The following is a 24,059-nucleotide window of genomic DNA, read 5'->3' on the forward strand; positions in this document are numbered from 1 at the left end:
AAAAAACCCAGAGAGCTCTAGCGATATTTTGACCTAGTTTATTTTTATGCAGCATTCAGGTTTTTGTAGAAAGGAAGATCGTACAATAAAATCATTTTTTTGAAAAATATACAACCACCACATCAGACGTTATTGTTTTATTGACTGTGTTACTGTGATTCTTAAGAAAAATATATAAAGCATAGAGTATATAAGACTAGTTTTGATACAAACAACCTCGTTAATAAATACGAGAACCAAAACTTAAAGATTGCTTTTTTGTGATGTTTCTCGCAAAAGAAGAAAATCATGAATTTTCTTTAAGATGACTGAAAACTACTAACTAGTGATATGTAAAAAAACATTTACATGCTTTCAACATTAAAATATCATATGAAAAATAAACATGTAGATTTGCATCCATACAGAGATAATGTTTTCCCGTTTTCCCTCAAAATGATTAACATAAAAGACCGGATTTAGAGGTGCTCATCTAAACTGTCGCCTCTGAGGTGTTTCCGGTACGATCTTGTTGAACCCAGTTTAGTTTCCTTAAAGCTCCCTTTTAATGGAATTCTCGAAGTGTCGCTACAGCTACAATTAGAGGAAGAAAATAAAAATGTGATTTCATTTAAAAAAAAATAAAAATAAATTCATGATTTTCGCTGTTGGGCTGATTCACAAGTCAAAATGTCTACGCGACGTCTAATGGACCCCCCCCCCCCCCATATTTTGGTTTTTATCAATTCACGAATCCTAGTTGAACATTTACTTTGTCCAAAAACAATTATTCAATCGAACACGATTCCGCACTATGCAGCTTTAACCTCACTGCACACAATAATTGATCGTATAATATAACAAACCTTTCATCATCATCAGTGTTGTCCGTCACACTCTTTAATTCCTGTAAAAATCAAACCCCTAATGAATTGAATAAGTTGATTAAAAATAAATAATATACAATAATATGATGAGGTTTAAAGCGGTTGAAAATGAAGAAAAAAAACCCATACATTTATATAATATCTAATTTAAAAAAAAGAAATAACATGTCATCACGTTATGTAACATGTAATCATATAACATGTTATCATATATATTTTATGTTACCTTTTCTTTCTTATTAGTGTTGTCGTCGTCATTTTCTTCGTTTTCTCCTTTAATTAACTCAGAAGATGTAGTGGAGCAGCATGCTTTGTTAAAAGCCTACACATATTCATGAATAATATACAACAATATGATGAGGTTTAAAGCGGTTGAAAATGGAGAGAAAAAAAACATACATTTTTATAATATCTAATTTAAAAAAAAGAAATTACATGCCATCACGTTATGTAACATGTAATCATATAACATGTTATCATATATATTTTATGTTACTTTTTCTTTCTTATTTGTGTTGTCGTCATTTTCTTCGTGTTCTCCTTTTATTAACTCAGAGGATGTAGTGGAGCAGCATGCTTTGTTAAAAGCCTACACATATTCATGAAAAAAATTATATTACAGTTTGGCAGTATACCTCAATCATGTGTACAATCAAGCAGACTGGTCATCAGACCTTATTTCTTTAAAGCTTTATTATAGTAAAAACTGGTGAAATTACTAACTTTCATCCAATTTAAATGTTCTTCCTCTTTGTTTTCCACTTTGGCTTGAATTCTAAAACTGTCATATAGATAAAAAAAATATGATCATTTGAACTCCCTTTCAATTCAAAATACAAATTTTTCAATGACCCTATCATCAACTTACTGGAAGGTTCGGCCAGGAATCTGTACATCAAACCCATAGGTTTTAGTGGATATAACTGAAACTTCACCCTCTTGAAGATTGACCACATTTAACGTATTCTATAACATTGAAGATATATATATATATATATATATATATATATATATATATATATATATATATATATATATATAAAATAAAAGAAAAAAAGCAACACTTCTTTTATTATATTTGTACCGGACACTGAGAAAATACTTTTGTGATATATATATATATATATATATATATATATATATATATATATATATATATATATATATATATATATATATAATTTCAATATAAAAGGCTGATTTAAGGATAGAGGTATAAGAATTGATTTACGCTAATTATATTTCATATGTGCATTTACTTCTGTTTTGTTTGGGAGAGCGTATGAAAACTTTCCAATTTCCACACTGACAAAACGCCTGAAAAAAAATAAAGAATACCACGTCATAAAATGCCATAATTTACCTTATGATTTCTGAATATACCACTTCTAAAAACTACATCACAACTTAACGTACTCATTCCAGACTTTGACTTTCGCATTTCCCCTTTTATCAAGGTAGCCTTGCTTTACTACCAAAGATTTGGGGATGGTTTTCCGTTTGATGCTCTTTCGAATAACATCATCTGGTAACACCTGATGAAATCCGGGTCTTTGGGGTGGGACTCTATTCAAATATAAAAGTCGAAATTGAAAGAAGTCAATGTCTTTGACTGTTCTTTGATAAAATCCTTATGAAATATCCATACCTGTCAGTTATAGCAGTTCTTATGCACTGAAAAGAGAAAATGAAATATTTGTTATGAAACCATAAAATAACACAATAATTCAATTATTTTTATTCTAGGATTGCGATAAGACAACTAATATAGAAATATTCCAATGCATTGCATGTGTGAGCATAATAGCATTCCTTTTCTGTCCTTTAATCTACAAGTTTGAAGTAATGACTTGGTAGAGGATATTGTTTTGTGGCATACTTTATGTTTCTTAAATTTTAGCTTAAAATTATTCCAGTTACTACTTTAATTTTAAGAGGGTGCATTTTGATTTCACTTTTAATAACTCGTCATTTTATTACATTCGAGCTTTTTTTCAGAGCCTTACAAGAGTAAATTGATATTATTGTTTGTGATTGCCGTAAGCGTATCTGTTCACAAAAACAACTTACTTTTATCCAGTTATCCCGTTCTTCCTCTTTGTCTCGTACAGAGTCTGGAATCTGAAAACTAGACACAGTCTCTATCATTGAAAGCTATTCAATATATGTTATATATATCCATAAAAAGTTGACATAAATAAAAAATTATATCTTTTGATTTTACCTGTAAGTTCTTTCCGGTACTGTGACGTTGAACTTGTCTGTCCCTATGGCCTCCACATGACATTCTATAATAGGCTCAAGTTTAATCGTTTTCTGAAATCAAAATTATTTTAAATTTAAAAAAAAATATATATTTGCAAAAGATGGGTTTTTATTCTCTTTAAATTATTTCAAACTATTTGAATGATTTTACCTCTGATTGCTCTGGGTAATAGATTATAAGTCCTCGTTTGATGCATACTTTTCGCCTACAAAAAGAAGACTCACTCACCAATTTCTGTGCAAATCTTTTTTGTCAAAATACTTGATCATGTATTGTTAACTCTCTTGATATGAAATCAACGTTTCTGAGATCATGTATATAATTACATAGTATATGCTACTGGATTAAGGGTGGTTAGCCTTTTACACTTTTTGAGATAGTATCTATTAATCATGACAAGATATAATCGAATGACCGATTGTTCCTTTCTTGAGAAAAGTTATCAGGCAAATCACAGGTGGAAAATAAAATAACGATGTATTTTTATAACTGATCTTCAACAGTCTTCTTACTTGTAACATTTTCATTTCATTTCACATAAAATTGCTGTATTTTCTGGTTATAACGCATATCCAAAGCTAAATTGTAACCTTCTTCAAGGATTATGCACAAGTTATTTTTTAAAAATAATTGGTTAATACCTGGCCCATTTTTCAAGTACGGTATTTCCCTTTTTATTCAAAAATCCTTCTTTTATTATGTAAGATCCTTCTTCTGTAAATCAAAAATATTTATCTGAAATATTGGGTTTTTGTGTATGTGCGTGTAAATTATAAATAAAAATGAAAAGGCTAAGAAGACCTTCCTGTCAACTTACTTGAGTAGATGCTAGGTTTGATCGCGTGTTGTTCTTTGATTGCTTCAATGTTTTTTAGGGTTTCCACTTTGCTCTGGGAATTTTCAGCCGACAATATTTTTTCAAGTGGCCCAATATTGACTGCTATTTCTAAATCATTCTGTACGAGAATAGACATAAGTATATATTGATACTTGCTTTACTCATTTCAACACCTCAATCACCACTATATCTTACCTTGCTACAGACTGTAAGATCTTGTACCATGCACGATTGTTTAACCTCTCCCTTCCTAATATATCTTACGTGCCCTTCTTTAACGTTAATCTGAAACCAAAGAAATATGTTTTGATTAAAACATATTGTGCTAAAACAGCACAAATCTGAAACAAAAGAAATTAAACGTTTTTCTGCTTTATAGGGCTGAAACAAAACTGTGTTGGAACTAGCAAAATACGCTATAAATTCACTTAATTGTTAGAAATTATTAATGAATGGATTTTTTGACAAAGTCGCCTGCTAATCTTGATTCCAGAAAAAAAATACATATACAAATACCTTTAAGACAACACGTTGTCCTGTCGATTCCAATAAAGAAAATTCTTGGACATAATCACCTTCATCCTCCGCCATTTAGAAAGAAAAAGCACCGGATGTAGGCAGCGAATACTACGATTAAACAATTTATACATGATGCACAAACATCTAAAAATTCATGTGTACATAAAGGGTCTAGAGCTCTCAGAGCAAACATTGTACTGCTAAACAACATAAAAGTAAAACAAAGTACCGATAGAGGAGAGTAAAATAAGATTTAACTATAAAAGTCCATGCCTCACCAAAATAATACAAATAATTGTTAAAAATCTCATTTGATAAAATAAAATGTAGGACAACACCGGGAGCTCAGTGAAAGTTGATCACAAGCGACTTACCCTTACTCGCCTGGGGTTAGCTACTGTGTATGACTGTAGGATTCAGTGTTTGGGAAATCCAACACAAATATCAACTTCTTCCTTGTCTGTTCCGTAAAGCTTGGTTTTGAACCCTTTTCTGGGTAGATATTACTGATATTAATATTGATAATTTAATATTACTATAATTCCATGGTTTTATTATTGAAACGTTTAGATACGAAAAGGCATATATTAATGTAGTATCTATCATAATTTAATTCCCTGTAGTTAATTATACGATCTGACACTATTATTATATGTCCACTTTTTTCTTTATTCTGATGTTGTTTTTTTTTACGATATTTATTTTTCGAAGTTGCATTTCTCGCCTGTCAAATAAAATATGGTCATTTGCTTACTCTCTTCAAAGCATCGCTTATCTGTCTAAAATATATTCAAACGATAATACCACACATCATTTTTCTTATGAATCAATTAAATTTAGAAATAGTGTATAGTCAATATATTTTATAAAAGAATATAATTTTAAATTTAAAAAACCCCCAGAATTTGTAAGAGCATCGGTGAATAGTAGAATACTAGAAACGAATTGTTCTAAATCTATATATACAGCTATGTATGAGCGAGGAAGTATGGAATTTTTTCGGTTCCTAGTGACCTAAGGGGTCGGGAAGGAACATCTTAAGGATTCAAAATATAATATAGCAATTATAATATAGAAGCACAACTCTTGATGAAAAATATAGAAATAAAATATTTTAATGAAATAGGCAAGCTAGTTCCAAATACAATGTTACTGTTCATTTTTATTTTACATCTTGGTTTATTTTAGAATTATCAGAACTATAAGCCTTCGTAGTGATCTTGCACATTACGATTTCGTCTTACTTAAAAGGTTATTCTGTAGCCGTTTTGGGCAATTGACTTAGTATTATGTTTATATTACAATATATGTTGAGTACAAAAGGAATTTATAAACTCTTTATTTTTATATTTTCAAACATGTTATGTATTGTTTTAATTAAAAAGCAGGTAAATTTTGTTACGATTTCCTTTTTTTCTTTTAATGATTGCCTTACATTTGACACATACTATTAGAACGTTATATTTATAGGTTTAAAAAATATGAACAAAATATTAATTTTTATCTAAAAATGATTAAATGAATAGATAAGTTAAACGTCCGATTAAAAATAACGGAAGGAAGCCATTATCTGTTGATAAGGAAAGGAAGCCTAACGTATCTATTGCTAATCGACAAAATAACAAACCAGGAACTAAAAAAATTCTCCGCACATTCTGACCTTACATCTGAATAGTTATCATTATTACAGAGTATTGTAAATGTCTTTTGAATCTTTGTGTTTACAATTTTGACCTTCACTTATCTATTAGGCTCATTTAGAGTGATACACTTTATTCTTAAGCTAAAGAATCTAATGATCCCGCTATGGCGGAATTTATAAAATTCGTGGAAACAAGTTTTATTAACAAATATTAACACTTTACTAGTATTTATTGTCTTAGCCCGTTACAGTCGTACAAGCTTAAGTTGGTTGATTTGATATACTAGTACGTGTATAAAGGTAATTAATTTGTCTGTCATGGTAGATTCAAATGTTTTTTACAGTAAAATATACTGATATGAAACACCATGGGTTTCAATATAATCATATAATTTTGACAATCTCATTCTATTATTTAGAAATCAAGCCCAGAGACCTATGTAACAGAACTACCGTGCGTGATAACATTTAATTTCAGCACTTAATCAATACAAAAAAAAAATCCATGCTGAAACCTTCTCTTGGTATCTGAAAGGCATATGCCTACCTTAAGAGCCAGTGTATAGCCAGATCTGGGTAATAAAACGATAAAATCGATCTCTATTTCGATAATTTATTGAATAATTATTGTCTGCTGATCATTTGTATATAAATTTACCAAAAGACAGTCGATCTCCAGATCAAATTAAGCGATTAGGAAGAATGAAGAGACCATGAAACTGGTTTTGACAAACGTTTAAAAGCAGAATAGAAAACATTTGGTATTTTGAATTTTTATTAATTTTTTTTAACTGGTGCATACAAATTTTAGTACAATTAACATTGCAATATATATAACGAACAAATGCAAGAGTATCACATTAAATAAACAATGTTTCTTTCTCATGTTAATCACAATTATTTCACTTCTGTAAAACAAACAAAATTGTTCAGATTGTATTAATATTGAATATACTTACGATATTTTAATTGATATATAGACAAGAACTAAAATGATAAATACTTCTTGTAAGATGTCCCTGAAATAATCTATAATCCAAATATAGTTTAAATACTATATATGATATAATATCATATATGGCGATTACACAATAATAATCAGTAGTAGTAGTTACTAACAGCCACCCACTAGATCCCCCCTCCCCCCAAAAAAGTTATTTTATGGAGGCTCCTCTTTACTTTCCCGTCTAAGGTGCTCTCGGGTAGGTCTCTTTGTACCCGACCTACTTGGCTTTTTGATCACGTTTAATGTATCTCCTGGAGGTACCAGAATAGTCAATCGACAGCTGCAATAAAAAAAAATTAACTTTAAACAAAATGTGTATTAAATTTTTAGAATAATACGTTTAAGTTAGTAATAGAGATTGGCAAACCTATTTTCATCGTCTGCATTGCCCATCGTGTTCTGGGGACCCTGCAACATTGAAGCCAAAGAGGTAAAAAAAAATCAATGCAAGATTTTGATGCCAGCTCTGTACTTTCAGCATATATATCGCGTAATATCCCGATCTACGATCTTCACTTGACCAGAATCGCAACAAATTTAGTTGAATGAATGCACACAAAATTGAGTGACTGTGGAAACTGTATATTGACTTTCGTGATGTCAAGAAAGACAATCCAGCAAAATGTATTAAAAAGTGGTATTTACACGTTTCTTGTGTCTAGGAAACCAATGCAATAATTTTGATAATATTGCAAGGGATGAGAGGGGTTAAAAACCAATTACAATTATTTATATGTAGAAAAAAAGAGGATATGAAAATCGAATGCCGTATTATATAATAATTATACAAAGTTTTCAAATTTTCAAGTTTTGAATTTCAAAGTTCAATTGCATAATATGGAGTTTGACTATTTAACTGTTGTTGATTTGTGACTGGTACAGGCAGTGTTATACATGCACGAATGTCTTGCACCAGGAATAATTTATCTATCATGTCGACAAAACAATTTATCAAGGATTCAAAATCCACATCATTTAATAATTTAGTAACAAAATGATAGGCATTTAATAATGCATTTACAATTTTGGAATTTAGAATTTAGTAACGATTGAAATACTTGGCTGAATCTAATATGAAAACTAGAAAAAAAACACGAATATTTTTGTATCTATCATCAAACTATTTCTGGTATTACCTGTTCTGTCGGGCAAGTGTCATTATGACCATTTTCTTTGTTTATGTCTTCCAGTAACTCAGAAGATGTCCTAGAACAGCATGCTTTGTTGAAAGCCTACACAATTAGCATTCAAAAAGTATTGTATATATTTATCATACAAATGTATCATTAAGACTGTTCCTACTTTTCTTCATGCAATTAGTAAAAAAGATACTATTGAAGAAAAAACTCACTTCCATCCAATTCCAATGTTCTTCCTCTTTGTTTTCAACTGTAGCATGCATCCTAAAACTGCAGTTTGATGCAAAGTGAAATTAGTTTCTTAATTTAAAGTAGTTAAATTTGCAACTCCGAGCTTTGAACAATCTGATTACAATTATATTTTTAACTCACTGAAAAGTCCTGCCTGGAACCTGCACATCCAATCCATAATTTTTTGTTGCTATTATTGAAACTTTGTTCTCTTGAAGATTCACAACATTTAAAGTATTCTATTAAAAAATACATCAAATCCGTATAAGGATAGGTGTTTTGATCTGATTGTATGGTCAGGACATAGATGAAAATATAAAAATTAATTTTTTTTTAATAATTGTGATTGTTGTGTGTGATCTAACCTCTACTTTGTCAGGGGGAGCGTATGAAAACTTTCCAGATTCCACCTTTACAAAACGCCTTAAAAATAAAAAAATATATTTTAGCGAAACCAATATAATTTAAAACAACCTTATCCAAGAATGTTATTTGTTGACTTTACGTACTCTTTCCAGACTTTAACTGTTGCGTGTCCCTGCTTATCGAGAATGCCTTGTTTTAATATGGGTGATTTAGGGAAGGATTTTCGATTGGCGCTATGTCTAATCAGAGCATCCGGTAGCACCTTCTGACTCCCCACTCTTTGTGATTTTCTATCAAAGAATAAAAGTAGAATTTAAGAGAAAAAAAAACAAATTTGTATAGGTGTTCTGAGTTAATTTTTTAGTTAATTTTATTCACTTACCTATCCATTATAGCTATCCTAATGCACTGAAATAAAAAAAACAACAATCAATTTCTACGAGGAGCGCATTTTATGTATATATATATATATATATATATATATATATATATATAACACCATTTCATTTCTCTTATTAAAATGTGCAACTGTTCGTATTCCCAGCGAACATGTTGAAAGAATACAATGTATCAATAAACAGAAAACGCATGCAAAGAGAGAGTGTGATTCATTTGTCTATGTGTTACGTAATAATAATATCCTAATTAGATTTAATTTTGTGTCATACACTGTAAATTCCAGTATAGTCTTTTTAACATAAAGTGACGCTATTTAGTTGCTTGAAATTTAACAGGATGACGCCTATTTAGTTTTGCAGTGTCTAGTGTATCCAGAACGTATATCATTCGTCGTCGCCATCAAGAAACCTTACCCTGACCCAGTCATCTCGTTCTTCCTGTTTATCCTGTACAGTGTCTGGGATCTGAAAACTACAAAACAATCATCATTATTACATTACATTGGCTTTTATCCAAACTAAAACCATGACTGAAACTATCAAGAAGTGGAATACTGATATCTTGATTACCTGTAAGTTCTTTCCGGTACTATGACGTTGAACTTGTCTGTCCCTACGGCTTCCACGTGACATTCTATTACTGGTGAAAGTTTGACTATTTTCTGTTGTAAAACGACTGCTTGGTTAATTTTTATTCCTCGGAAATTCAAAAAATAAAGCACGTCTTTTATCATTAAAATCCTTAATATTAGAATCTTTTTTTTAAAGATATAACTTTTACCTCTGAATGATCGGGGTAGTAGATCAAGAAACCTTGTTTGACGCAAATCTTTCGCCTGAATTGGGACAAAAAATATAACTCGGCTTTTAATCAGAAACTTCGCAAGACCAACAACTCGTCAAAAATTGTTTATATATCGGACACTCATATGAACACAGGTTGCAAGTATTTGTACTTTTAAACTTCATTTTCAAAAGGAAAAATTTAGGACACATTTCAAGGAATCTAGTGTCTCTATCAATCATCAAGGGTTGTTTCATTGATATATATATATATATTCATAAGACCTCTGAGGAACACCGGTGGTTAAAATAAAATAAAAAGACATACAATACACATCATAAATCAGTTAATTTTCTTCCATTAATTAATTTATTAGAAGAAATATTAGGATGGGTATTAAACACGAAAATCTTATTGATTGGGAATAAATCGTAAAAGTAGAACATAATTATACATGTATAAACGTAAAATTTCAACGAGCCCAACATTCATTGCATAATTTTACACTTCAAAAGAATAAAAGAAAATATATCATACCTGGCCCATTTTTCAATCACAGCATTTCCCTTCTTTATTAAATATCCTTCTTTTATAGTACGAGATCCTTCATCTGCAATTAAAAACTTAAAAATTAATCAAACTGTTTGGAAAATACTCTATGTTTTGATTGTTTTAGAACACTCTATACACTAGTTTCTAATTAAAAAAATATTGTAAGGGGGTTGTTTTTGCTTTCACTGTATCTAGCTGAATTCAGCAAAGAATACTTGAAATTTTAACCAATACAAAATCACCAAAGACAAAAAAGTTTTGATAAATACCTCATGCCTCAACTTTCTTAGTTTTGGAAAAGGCACACAATTTTAAAAGTTTTCCAAAAATTCGTTATCTTACTTATAGTGCAAATGTTGGCATGCACCGTACATTGCAGCAGTTACCTTTTTTCATTATATACATCCATATGACAGATCACTATATATATATATATATATATATATATATATATATATATATATATATATACACACACACTCAAAAGTACCCTTTAATCAGGGTGCACGCAGTGTGAAAACGGACCTTACATTAGATTGTCTTACTTAGGGGGATATTCGGTTTAGGCGTGTGTTGCTCTATGGCCTCTTTGATGTTTTTTAGTATTTCTTCCTTAATCTGAGAATTTTCAGCAGACAGAATTTTCTGCTGATGTTCAATGTTGACAGCTATTTGTAACCCATCCTGCAAGAGATATTTTAAGCATAGAGAAACTAGCTGGTATCTGATTGAAATTGAAGTTGATGCATCATCACTTAACAAACGTTACGTTATTAGTATATAACCTTGTTGGTGACAGTTAGGTCCTTTATCATACACGAGTGTTTAACCTGTCCTTTCCTTATGTACTTTACGTTCCCTTGTTCCGAGTCAATCTGAAACAAGCACACAGTTGAACTTTAAACACCATTTACTCTTAATTGGGTTCTTGAAATAGATTCATAATTTTCCTCGTTGTTTAGTTAACATGTACAATGCATTTCATATTCAAATCTCAGTACACTTAATAAAACAACAAACATAGGCGACGGAACCGGGTGGGCAAGGGGGGGGGGGGGGGGCTTAGCCCCCCCCCCCCCCCCACTTTTTTTGCAAAGGTATACCTAACCATTAGAAACATAGCATGATAGAGGGTTCAGCCCCCCCCCCCCCCCTTTTTCTCGCAGGAAAGATTATTGTTCCTAAATTTACCTTGAAAGATTGAGAAGTTGGATTCAGAAGCATACTAGCCCCCCCCCCCCTTTTTTTCTCAATATTTCTGAGGATTAGTCTAGCCCCCCCCCCCCCCCACTTTCAATTTGCTTCCGACGCCAGTGCAACAAAGATGATAATGAGTGGATTTTTTTTAAATAAGGGGGTCACTTGATAATCTGGATCAGGAAGTTATAGAAAATAAATATACATTAAAAAATGTACCTTTAAAATAACACGTTGTCCTCCTGATTTCCATAAAGTGAATTCTTGGACAACGCCATCATTTCCTTCCTCCATTTAGACGAGGACCCGGGTAGGCAGCAAATACTGCGGATGAACAATTGATACATGGTGCACAAATGTAAACAAGCTAGTAAGATTTTTAAACTCCTAAGGTAAGTTTTGACCCGAATCATTCGATTGTACTGCTGCACTTATCTATGAATGTATATAGATAAATAAAATAAGGTTTACAGATCGTGGTGTAGATTGTAACACAAAATCCACTGCTTATGCACCTAGTCATCGTCATACCCGTGCACGGTCGGTCGCGCTTATTAGAAAAAAAGCGTGACCGACCGTGGGTTTCCTACGATGGCACCTAATACCGGTACTCTTTTTGGACAATTTGCAGTGAACATTGGACTACCTCGTAAAATTGAAATAATCACCATCGACTGACCCTTTATCCAGGAATATTATATTATTATACTTACTGTCGTGTACGACTGAACGACTTCAACTTCGGAAACTCAATACTTACATCAAGAACTTCTTCCTTGTTTGTTTCAGCCTATAACGACGAAACACCTTTTTTCCAAACTTTTTTTTTTTTTTTACCGAAATGGGGTTTATCTTCTAACATAATACGAGGTTTCTGAGGCATGTCTGTGTTGAAATTGAAATGCCACAAATTCAACTTACCTTCGCTTGTCACTTGGGCATAGTTTACATCTTTGATTGAATTTTGCGGGGATTTCCCATTTACAATTGAGAAACATTTAGATATCTAAATGCATATATAAGTGCGAAGTATGTGGGCTAGTTTTTTATTATCACTTAATCCTGTTGTTTTCTAATAATAGAATCATGATAATGAACACGTTCAAGCACCATATCAATTTGATCTACATCTATTCAGCTGTACGCAATCATAAACAAATGATGATTGTTTTGTGTTTTTTTTTGGGGGGGGGGGGTGCTGTTTTTTCGGGGGGGGGGGGGGTTACTTGTTTTGTTTGCAGAACAATATACTAGTATACAGAAAGTGTTATTTTATCTTATATTACGAATACTTAAGTGTTTGTACATATATTAACAAATTATCTATTTAATATGACAGTATAAAGTAATGCAAAACCATGAGCTTATAGGGCTGAGGCTTACGCCCTGTATCTGCAGTGTCAAGCGGAGGAAAGTCGTTGACTCCTTCGGGGTTTTTTTTTTAAGGATAGGAATGTTGTTCAGGGGTTTTTTGTGGGTTTGTTTTTGCTCTCTATATAATTTTTTCTCTATTTTTAAGGATGTATTGTGAAAATGTGTTGTGTGATATCATTTTATAAAGTTTCAAAAGTAGAATTCTTCCTTTTTTGACAGCTTATTACATAGAAATAATTCCAGCTTATTACATAGAAATAATAGATAGATTTCGTTGCATGAATTGCTTTGCGTTTGACATTACATATGCAATATTGTGGTCAAATAGGTCAACTTACCAAGAAAATGAAAAGGTTTTAAACAGGAAGATGTTTTACTAGTTGTTTGTAGTACGAGAGAACCGCTACTTTCATTCGCATATCTTGACTTACCTTAACTGTATGTATTCTGTTGATTGTAATCCAAATTTCGTTCACAGTGCAAAAATATAATAAAATCAGCTTATAATGACTGCATAATTGGAAAGATGTCTTGTATCAACCCCGTCCGTATACGTTGTAAAACAACCCAAGCAAGACGGGGGTTTAAGGGATTTTTTTTCATGACAACTTTTTTTTATATATAAAATGTCACAATTTCACACTAGATAGGGTATCACTTGACCTAGTTCAAGATTTATGCAAGTTTCTGTAGAATCGCAAATGCAAATACATTATGTCTCATTGGAGATGTGTTATGATAATGTATCGCTATCAAGGGTATAGTCTATATGCATTGTATTAATCACTATGACTTTACTATATTTGTTTGATATATGTTTATTTTTTGTTTTATAATGTCATCATTTTTTTATTCATTTCTGATTAACATCCAATGTGAAAAAAAAAATACTTATTCTTTTTGTTTCGCACAAAATTGCAGTAACAAATAAAACCCTTTGATTTGACCCGTCAGCAGATATAATATATATACTAGTATTTCACAGAAAAAAATATTAATTTCATTTGATGTTGATGGATAAATGAATTGTTAACAAATGAATATTTATCTGTGTATGATAATTTGAAAAAGATAATCTTTAAAATCCGATACTTAAGTATACAAATAGTGTTGTTTAAAGAAAGTGCTGTTTTATAATGTTTATCGTCGGAAACTCCCGGTGAAGAGAATGGAGACCAACCGTGGGTTTCCGACGATGTTTAATATTGTTTCTACGAATAACAAAGAAAACAACGGGTGTATCATTTGATTTTTTCAATTATGTATTTTACAAGCTATAAAAAGTTTTAATAATACACTGTACACCATTATGATAATATTCATCATCTTTGCAGTTTTTAAAAATTATTAGTCTCTATAATTTCACAAGTTCTTTTTTTTTTATTGCATCTTTTTAGTGCGTGATCGTATCTTCAAGGTAAAAGATGTGTTCTTTCTTTCTAGTTGTAGTAAGTCGTCACTTTTGGTAATTTGTCGTTCTCTGATCACACTCTGATCACCTTAGAAATGGCGGAGTGTTTGGTAACGTTTTTTCCTATCAATGTCCTCTGTCGCCTTCCTGAATTTAACGGCAAAGTCGGACAAGACAGAGAACAGTTCATTTGACGGAAGGCTGCTTACTTCTCCAAAGTATTCCTAGATTAAAATTTGAGGAAAAAAATCTTTAAAAAAGAAACAGTGTTCTCTTACCCTACATTGAAATGGCATCGTATTTAAAGTACATGCATCTTAGTTGGAAGTATGAAACTGGATCATACTGTGCTGAATATTTTATATAGTTTACCCTCACTAAAATATAAAACTTCCTGAACAGAAATGTTGCAAGTCGTGAAATCTAATCAGTCGTTAATTGTTAACCTTTTCGGTGAACTCTGTAATTCTTTAGCCAGCAGGAAGGTTATTTGACAAACTAATTTAAATTAGATCTTTTTCTCCGCTCTCACACAAGCGTAGAGCTCTATATAAGCGGACCAAATTATCTTTAATTATTTTTAATCAGATTGACTGACAACCAATGTCCATTCGCCTTTTAAACATTGTATGGTTTTTTAAAGGTCATAATAGCCCATATAGCTTTATTTGATAAAAGTGGTGTACATTTGATGAAATACCTAAGTTACAATATAACAACAATAACAAAAGGTATGGCTTACCAAAAGATGACGATATGTGGTCTGTATGTTGGTACTCTCTTTCTCTAATGAATTCATACTGTTTTCAAACTCCACCAGTTTATGCTGGTTGATTAGAAAATTATCACAAACTTAGCATTTAAACGATGAGTAATATAGTATGCACTAGTATAGAAAGACTAATTTTAAGAACAGAAAAGCACCTGTGCTTTATGTAAGAAGTCCGTCTCCATTTCGTTTGGTTTCTTTATTTTCGATTTCAAATGTTTGAGGTTCTTTTTTAGTTTTGTAAGGTCACTTTTCAAAACTGCAAAAAACATATAGTCATTAAAATATCTTAATCAAAGACGTTTCATGCAAAAAATATTGCATGAATAATTCTATTTCGTACTTGTGTTTCAACCTAAAGACAAAGAACTTTTCATGTGCAGTGACGTTGCAATTTTACCTTCTACTTCAGTAACAAGGGCCTTGATGTTAATGTCTTTACATCTGATTACACTGTCCATTGTACCGGTCCATTTTATGATCTCTGGATCCTTTTCTTCCAACATTACCACGAGGAAATGTGAAAATGTAAAATCTGTTGTTTTGCCTCGCATATCCATAAACTGTTTCAAAAGAAACGAAATTGCAGCCTAATGGTTATAGTTTTCCACTGGAAACACCGTATTCTTTTGTTTGCAAATGGCATACATATATTTCTCTTTCCTGAGTATGAACACAGGATGAATCTCTCTGCCATTCAGTCAACTTAAATGTGACTGAAAGGTAACTGAAATGTGACTGAATGGCATAACTCTGCCATTCAGTCACCTTTCCAGACCTTTCAGTTAACATTAAGTTGACTGAATAGCAGAGGTTTATCCAGTGGAATAACAGAATGTGTTTGTAAGATGGTAACACTAGCATAATGAAACCAAATAAAGTGTATCGCTCATGAAAACGAAACATAGAGTCACTGTTTTATAAGTTTTAGAGTCGACTTAATGTATCGAGTCACCTCTCTCCTGGATGCAGCATCGCACCATACAAAACTGTGTGATTGCACCATTGTGTGTGCAAAAAATGTACTCCGAAAAAGAATGTACTTACAAACAGATGGACAGATATGCCACACAATAATACGACCGTCTGGTAAAAGGGTTCCAAATGACTATCTATACTTTTATTCATTAATGAATATCGAAGTTAGTAGGAAAGTATATGTAGTATTGAATAAATGTGTGTATTAATGCTTATGTTCTTACCATCCTCAAAGAGGTTAATGGAAACCCATGTGTTTTATGACTACTATTCATAACATTTCCAACGGCAAGTATATACTCCATCAACTGCACAAGGTAAGTATTAGTCTTCAGGTCCGAACACGCTTGTGAAAGTTCTTCTAGAGACTGTAATCAAACGGAGATAACCAAATCATTAAATCAAATCACACATCTTTAAGATTCCTAGGGAATAGTGATATATTCATTAAATAACTCTTACTTCGTGAGTACATCTCAACTGTCTTGGAAAATCCCAAAGTAGTAGAATCAAATCCAGTCGAGTTCCAATATATTCAATTTCACACAGTTCACACATAAACCTGTCGACAGGATCTAGTGTCGATTTCTTGTCGGAATACAGTTTGAACAGTTCTATATCATCAGATGTTGGCTGATATCGACGAATAGTGGTAAGTTTCTCAGCGGGAAAGAATTCGTCCTCGGTAACAGAGTTTATGACCTCACGAATATGACGAGCTCCCTCAGCTTTGAGTCCCGTTAGAATGATACCAAGATTTCTTGCTCTGGTAGCATCTAATAACAACTTCGTTCCAGCAAATGTTTGTTCAGCTTTGAATAAAAAAAAAACCCAGTTGCCAATCAAATACCAATATACGTGTATACTTGCATCAAATGTATTTCAGAAACTTGAAAATGGAGGGAAAAGGATTTATCACCTGTTTTAGTTGGTTGGTTTTCCTCAACAATAGAAAAGTGTTCCATTATGAGATCTTTGTTGATGTCATTTTTACGATCTGACGCATGTTTCCAAAATGACGATTTTACCTACAATGATAAACAAGATTAATCAATTTATTAATATTTTTATATAAAAAGTATTTCGGTTAATCATGATTATTTTCAACGAAACAGTTAACTCGCCTGTGACTTATTCAGTTTCGACCAATGCAGCGTCCTTAATTTCTTTGAGTGTGACTTGTTTGTCTGTGGGACAGGCGGGGGCGCGGGGGGTTGAGGAATAGTTGGTGGTTTTGACAGAAAATGAAACTGGGTAGGTGGTGGTGGTGGTGGTGGTGGGGGTGTTACCTCTGATACTGGGGGCCATTGGGGAAGATTATGGGCTGGTAGGTTTAATTTGGAGGAACCCATCCTTGATAAATCTGCATCATGATGTAAATCGGTTTTCTCAGTATCTGAATCTAAAGATGTCACTATATGGTCTTCCTTGGTTGGACACTCTTCTTTGCTTTCAATTTCGGGTTTGTCATCGTTTTGTTTGATAGAGTTTGAGGATTCCGATTCGGTTGCAGGAGTCGGATGCTCATGGCTGTTTAAAAGGTCGACTTTCTCATCCGACACTATTGTTAGCTGGTGGACTAGCGTGATTAAGGACCCAGCATCTGATTTAGAATACTCTTGTTCCGTGTTTGTAATCAGTGTGTCCGACTTCGATGATTCTGAAGACTGTGTCGAAGATAGTCTCTCTCTTGAAGATTCCGAAACATTTTTTTCTGAAAACTGTCCTTGTTCATCATCCGATAAAACACCCGACTTGCCTGCAGATGAATGCGATAGCTCTGATGAAAAAGATGAAGCAGACCTCCTGTCAGACGGTGATAGAAAAACACTAGGTGACCCTTCTACATGTGATTCTTGCTGTTCGGTTGTGTCTGGTACAACTGATTTTGTTGTTGCCGATGACACCGAGCGGCGATCCTCAGATATTGGGGGCGGCGGTGGATGGGAATTAGGCCTGTCTAAGGATTTCTTTCGGCTGAACTTCACTTCATTCGTGTTTTCAGAAAGTGAACCTGAGATTTGTACAGATGGTAAAGCTAGTGGTGAAATGAGGGAGACAGGGGGAGGAGGGGGAGGGGCCGGGAGGGATCCACGCTGTTGTTGCAATTCCCTCTTCGACTTTCGCCTTTTTACAGACACTGAATAAATTGGTGTTTCCTTTCTGGGTGTGAAAGATTGTTTTTTATTGCCTGAATCGTGTGTATTGGTTTTGGGGTTAACTGTTGAGTAAAGAGCGTGTTCCATGGTATTCTCCTCTTTATCTTGATCCCTGTTTTCTTCTACAAAAAAATTAACAAACTATGAAGGATATTTTTAACACTTTACGAGCACAGGTGCCCGATGAAATACAAACAAGCAAGGATATGCTTTTTACCAGATGGAACAATCTGGTCTCCAATTTCGTCATAGGTTGGACATCCTGCGTCTGATTTTCTGTTGCCCTCTTCATGTTGATTCTCGAAAACATCCTCCGGATAAGCATAATCTCCCTCGGGACAAACCATCTCTTCGTGACCCGAACTCATATTGTCTTCAGAAGATGAGTATCGCAGATCTTTCACAACATCATAAAGAGGGTTCTTTAATTGCAGCGCGTCTTCATCCTGAATTCTTTTGCCATCTCGCATTTCTACTTCTTCCTCATTTTCTTCAGTTATAAGCGATTTTACGGCAACCAGTGGTTGTTTCTCGCCGGAACTAAGTTTGGGTCTCCCCTTCGTGACAGATGTTGAAACAATGTCAGATAATTTCTCTCCAAAATTTGTTTGATTTGCAGAATCTTTCCTGAATATCAAAATAAAAATAATTATTTAAAAAAAAAACGCGATTTAACAAAGATTGATATTTCAATCGCGGCAAGAATATATGTTTCCTCATTCATTTGATATTTACTCACATAGCCTCATCATTTTTGCTATTTCCTTCGCCCTTAAAAAAAAGACAAATTTTATTTCTGCAAAAAATTTAAATATTCTACCTATCCCTGTGAAAATAAAACATGGTTGTTTTAGTAAGAAATGTGTGCTTCTAATAACTATCTAGTGAAACCTTCATATTCATTCTTCAAACGTGACAAAAATTTATAATCGCTGGGTATGTTGTATATCCCTTTTAATTTTATTTTTTTATTTTGGGAGAAAATTGAGCCTTTCAAATTACATGTATACGTAAATAAATTTCCAAGAAAAATTGATTTTTTTACAGTAGTTTTACAGTGAGTTTCGCACCTGAAAATCGATATGAAGAGATATATACATACTGTATATATAGGGTTGTTTTGCCCCGTATAATTTTTGCCCTTCTACACTTGCAAACAGTTTCGCCCCGTTTTGAATTCGCCCAGACATGGTTGTGTTTATAAAGAGAAATAATTGAAGACATCAGAATTCGCCCTGTCTTAAATTCGCCTGCTGACAACGAAGACGAGAGGGGTGAATATAAAACGGGGGCGAATATTTCCCTGTATACAGTACATGTCCTGTAAACACTGAACTCACCCCAAGAGCGTGGTAGTACAACGCATCGTCTGATTGTCTGAATGAGCCAACATTTAGCAAGTACTTCTGACTCGGTTGGTGGCTTGGTTCTAATGCACATCCTTCGAAATCCACCACTGTTCTTCTCTTTTCTAGACCTGCATTTGAGAATGCCTGGAAAGGCGACATTAAAAAGGTAACAAAGGAACTTTTATAAAGTTGGTAGAAAAAGTGTTTAAGAAATATTTTTGAAGGATATTATTATAACACAATGCATCGTTGCATGTCATTTGATGAAAAATTAAATTTTAAATTTTATTTTTAAACAAAAATTGAATGTTTTACGCTTATCCACTCATCCCTCTCTGTCTGCGAGGCTGGTGAATTGGAGCCGCTAACCAGACGGAAGCTAGAAATACAAATTTTTTAAAATAAGAAATATGATGATTTTTACTACGTTAACTAAATCCATGATTAAAAGGAACATCAGATAATAACGGTAAATGGAATGATTTACTTACTAGTATGTTCTTTTTGGGAATATAATGTTGAATCCATAGTGCCCCACACTTTTTACCGTGTACTGATTCGGTTTCAATGGAACTACGTTCAACGCCGTCTGGAATATATAAAGACCAAAAGTAAGAGAACGCAATAGCATAATGATTTCATTTCATAAGGACGAAACGTTCAAACCTGAAAAAAAAATGATATTCATGCAGAATCTCATTTCATTTATGTAAAGGATCATTACATCAGGAAAAATTATCTATTTCCTAATTTTAGTCAATTGTGCATATATTTACAAATTCTATTACCTGTTCATCGGTTTTGAAATATGAAAACATTCCTGGTGTCACCTTTACTTTTCTCCTGAAATTATTAATATTGATATAATCAGTGTATATTTCCCCTTATGTTTCCATTGTAAATATGCGACGTTAGTTCACTGTGAATACACTGCGCCAGAAGCACAAAATAGAAGCGTTTTGAGTATATTTTTAATGTAAGATTAATTGAAACATTTAAACTTACATAACCAATTTGATATGTACTAATGGAAAGAATCGTTTAATCATATCTATTTGTCAATAAAAAAGATTTTTTGACCAATTTTATGTCACTATATTAAAAGTCGCTGAAGCGATAAACAGCATGTTACAGTTAAACTCGGTTATAGCGAAGTCATAGGGACCAGTGGATTTACTTCGTTATATCCGAAATTCGTTATATCCGCATAACGAATTCGCAATAATAACCATACCGAATTCACTACATATATGTATTCTTTTACAAGACTATATATAGTTTTTTTTTTTTTGCTAATTGGCTTAAAATAAAAATACCTTACATTGATACCTTTAACAATCAGATTATGAATTGAAAAATTTATATGAAATTAATTTCATTCAAACTATTACGTAAAACTTTTTAAACTGTAGAAAAGAGACATCAGTATGAAATTATAAGATTCATTTGAATGCTTATTTTTGGATATCGTAGGTCCTATAACACACCAAGCAGTTACAAAAATTATAATCAAGGGTGTCAATTTTTGTGGATAATGAGAAAATCACAGTTTCAAGGATACGTAAATTCGTGGCAAATGACCCTATTAATACAAAATGTTAATAGAAATTGGACTTCAAAGAACATTAACTTAACAACGAAATCCACGAAAATTGGTATTCAACAAATACTGATGAAACCACAGTATTAAATTTGTCTGTACCACTTCGTGTGTTATAGGACCGACGGACGACATCTAAAAATAAGTATTCAATGCTTAAATGTACATGTAGTTCATCAAAACTACAACCCCTTTTTGCATCATTACATCATTACGAACAGAGCTTGAGAAATCGCTTACTTTGCCCATATTTGAATGGTGGCGTTTCCTTTCTTTTCCAGCACGCCTTCTTTCAGTACAGACGCCGCCCGGGTTCTGACAACAAGATCTTCATCTTTATCCAAACTGTTTACTAAAGGAAAGAGTATACGATCATGTAAATCGAAGAATTTTTTAAGGGGATGGGTGGGTTGGAATGGTAAATGGTTTGTTAAAGCAATAAATTTGTAAAAGTTGTGATGTAGCTGCGTACTTCTATCTTCGCGTTTCACCAAATCAACAGCAGTCGACTGTACGATACTCAGCAGACGACAGATCGCGGTCTTCTCCTCAAGGTTTTCAGCTGTGAGCTCTGTCTGTTTCCCGCCAATTTTGATGCAAAACAACACTCCTTCCTGCAAGGATACATAGAAACTGAAATGCGGTGTGAATTTCGCAAACTTATCACAAGAGGAAATTAATTGTTAACAAACTGTTTAACAATGAAACTCATAAGTTGGTTTTCCTTATTGGGCTGTAAATTTATTTGATTTGATGTAGTCAGGTACATGAACTTTTTGAATTTTATCGATCATGAATTTAATTTTACCTCCGAATCGTAGGAGAGATCATCAAAGTCACATTTATATTGAATGGTCCCTCTTTTTATAAGGTTGACTTTGTTGGTCTTGAAGTCAATCTGCAAATTCAAATTCAACTTTCAACAAAACAAGAAACATAGATATGAGTTAGGATCGACTTGTGCCTCGCCTTTTCTAAAATTAGACATCATGAAGAGTTTTTTTCTGCTTGCAATACTAGTATCTAAATCTATATGCTTGCGATATATATCATAATAGACGGGAAACTCATAAGGAAGAATGTCAAGAAGGGTATAGTTATAGCAATGAAATCAATTGGATGAATATGTGTATTATAATTTTAGACAATCAGGAACGTACTTTATCTTTTTTAGCAGCCAAAAGCACCATTTAAGATTCAAAGTACGTGATGTTTGATATCAAGAGTGATGACATTACGTGTAACTATATGCTATAACATCGATATATATTTCATTTTTATCAAACTTTTTTTCCTTAAAACGACTCTCAATCCTTATTAAAAAAAAATAATGCAAATGTTAAATCATAACTACCTGTAAGATAACCTTCTTTCCCGAATTTTTGAAGACTCCAAAATTATGAATCGTTCCAACAACGTGGTAGTCGTACCCTGGCTCCATTTTTTTTCAGCCTGAAGTCCGCTTGGCCGGGCGAACGTCCGTTAAGAACAACTGCAGCAAATGAATTTTTTTTTCATTAAAAAAATCGCTAAAGCATAGCGTCAGATATGCTTCATAAAATTTTCACACAAATACTACCTCATGTATCGGGTATCAGATTTGTTTTTATCGTATTGCTTCCAGATGCCTATTGGTTTACATATCATTTGACCCCAGGTAAAAACAAACATTGCGCTCATCTATGCCATCTCCCTTCATGAAAACTCCCCACCAAATCCCCCTATTTTACACGATTTTGATATTTTTATAGTTCAATGTTTAGTAATTATTCGAAAAATACGTTGATATACTTACAGTTAGATGTTTAGGAGTTACGTATTCCTTGGCAAGTGTATTCAGACGGTACAGGAAGTATAATCTTTTTCATACCGATAGTTTCCGTGTCGTCGCTCACAAATGGCAAACAAGCAGGAAATTAAGTTTACTTACAAATATACCTATGTTTCATATTTACATTAATGTCATCTGAAGTATATTGAAATACTTTCACTCAACTGAAATATTATTTGTTTTATACTTAGAAATAAAACCCAACACTTTCATTTGCTTACTTATAGAGCTTTCTTCCTTATTAAAAGGAGTAGTTAAGACCCATATTAAATAGAAATGAACTGTGTTCATACGTTTCCCTGTATTGGCTCCATCCGCCTTATCTTGAGTGAAGTGAATAAGAATTAAAAAAAAAAATTATCAATGCATGATGCTGTGAAGATTAAATATATAATTGGGTATATAAATTTGATGATGGCAAATTAAAGAAATAAATGTTTTCTTTGGTTGTTCATTATAGAATTGGAATATTATTTTTTTTTTTTGTTCGTAGAGAAATGACATTGCCGAATACCTATTATTTTGATTGTAAAATACGATTGCAACTTTTAATTTATTAAAAAACAGCTAGAATGAAACCACCCAAAATAAAAATATACATTAGTCATTGATTGTTAAAATAAACTGGCAAAATTTAAGGAAATTAACACGAAGAATAAAAATAGTTAAAATATTCTTTTGTGATGAACCTCTAAAAAACTCGCTGAAATTGTTTAAGCAAAACGCATCTTTTTAATGTTCTAGCCACTGGGCCAATGAAGTCAAAACGTTTGAGTGAATTATT

The 24,059-nt window shown here is 32.7% G+C and overlaps 3 protein-coding genes across 11 annotated transcripts; all 3 read right to left on the reverse strand.

Annotated features, from left to right (window-relative positions):
• Window positions 1-435: 435 nt before the first annotated feature.
• Window positions 436-5,013, reverse strand: LOC128157558 (uncharacterized). 2 transcript variants are annotated; one of them, XM_052820199.1, is made up of 17 exons: window positions 4,864-5,013; window positions 4,487-4,597; window positions 4,166-4,255; window positions 3,950-4,088; window positions 3,774-3,846; window positions 3,283-3,337; window positions 3,091-3,182; window positions 2,937-2,994; window positions 2,515-2,540; window positions 2,283-2,432; window positions 2,126-2,183; window positions 1,735-1,832; window positions 1,590-1,647; window positions 1,363-1,455; window positions 1,093-1,188; window positions 846-886; window positions 436-573 (listed from the first exon to the last, which is right to left on the reverse strand). In XM_052820199.1, exons 2-17 carry the CDS (start codon window positions 4,559-4,561, stop codon window positions 459-461), a joined length of 1,317 nt encoding a protein of 438 aa, XP_052676159.1. In that variant the 5' UTR covers window positions 4,562-4,597; window positions 4,864-5,013; the 3' UTR covers window positions 436-458. The 2 variants fall into 2 exon arrangements, with proteins under 2 accessions (XP_052676159.1, XP_052676160.1); XM_052820200.1 differs by lacking the exon at window positions 1,363-1,455 and having other exon boundaries at window positions 4,864-5,012.
• Window positions 5,014-6,789: 1,776 nt separating this feature from the next.
• On the reverse strand, window positions 6,790-13,754 carry LOC128155212 (uncharacterized). Of its 8 annotated transcripts, none has more exons than XM_052816816.1 (17): window positions 13,610-13,729; window positions 12,518-12,594; window positions 12,024-12,128; window positions 11,393-11,482; window positions 11,153-11,291; window positions 10,593-10,665; window positions 10,053-10,107; window positions 9,842-9,933; window positions 9,686-9,743; window positions 9,256-9,281; window positions 9,017-9,163; window positions 8,872-8,930; window positions 8,649-8,718; window positions 8,489-8,546; window positions 8,274-8,369; window positions 7,505-7,545; window positions 6,792-7,417 (listed from the first exon to the last, which is right to left on the reverse strand). In XM_052816816.1, the coding sequence occupies exons 3-17, from the start codon at window positions 12,096-12,098 to the stop codon at window positions 7,291-7,293; spliced, it is 1,206 nt and encodes a 401-aa protein (XP_052672776.1). In that variant the 5' UTR covers window positions 12,099-12,128; window positions 12,518-12,594; window positions 13,610-13,729; the 3' UTR covers window positions 6,792-7,290. The 8 variants fall into 8 exon arrangements, with proteins under 8 accessions (XP_052672778.1, XP_052672776.1, XP_052672775.1 ...); XM_052816810.1 differs by having other exon boundaries at window positions 6,829-7,417; window positions 8,649-8,746; window positions 8,873-8,930; window positions 13,610-13,726; XM_052816811.1 differs by lacking the exon at window positions 13,610-13,729 and adding an exon at window positions 12,726-12,786 and having other exon boundaries at window positions 6,829-7,417; window positions 8,649-8,746; window positions 8,873-8,930.
• A 673-nt stretch (window positions 13,755-14,427) lies between these two features.
• LOC128156982 (uncharacterized) lies at window positions 14,428-23,405 on the reverse strand. Its single transcript, XM_052819330.1, has 19 exons — window positions 23,240-23,405; window positions 22,799-22,936; window positions 22,253-22,342; window positions 21,917-22,058; window positions 21,685-21,796; window positions 20,633-20,687; window positions 20,336-20,433; window positions 20,160-20,223; window positions 19,836-19,988; window positions 19,235-19,266; window positions 18,713-19,122; window positions 17,461-18,617; window positions 17,256-17,364; window positions 16,799-17,148; window positions 16,561-16,704; window positions 15,759-15,921; window positions 15,514-15,617; window positions 15,332-15,415; window positions 14,428-14,813 (listed from the first exon to the last, which is right to left on the reverse strand). The coding sequence occupies exons 2-19, from the start codon at window positions 22,883-22,885 to the stop codon at window positions 14,679-14,681; spliced, it is 3,489 nt and encodes a 1,162-aa protein (XP_052675290.1). The 5' UTR covers window positions 22,886-22,936; window positions 23,240-23,405; the 3' UTR covers window positions 14,428-14,678.
• Window positions 23,406-24,059: the final 654 nt, after the last annotated feature.

Source organism: Crassostrea angulata, chromosome 7 (genome assembly GCF_025612915.1).
Source record: "Crassostrea angulata isolate pt1a10 chromosome 7, ASM2561291v2, whole genome shotgun sequence".
In the NCBI taxonomy this organism is placed as follows: Eukaryota; Metazoa; Mollusca; class Bivalvia; order Ostreida; family Ostreidae; genus Magallana; species Magallana angulata.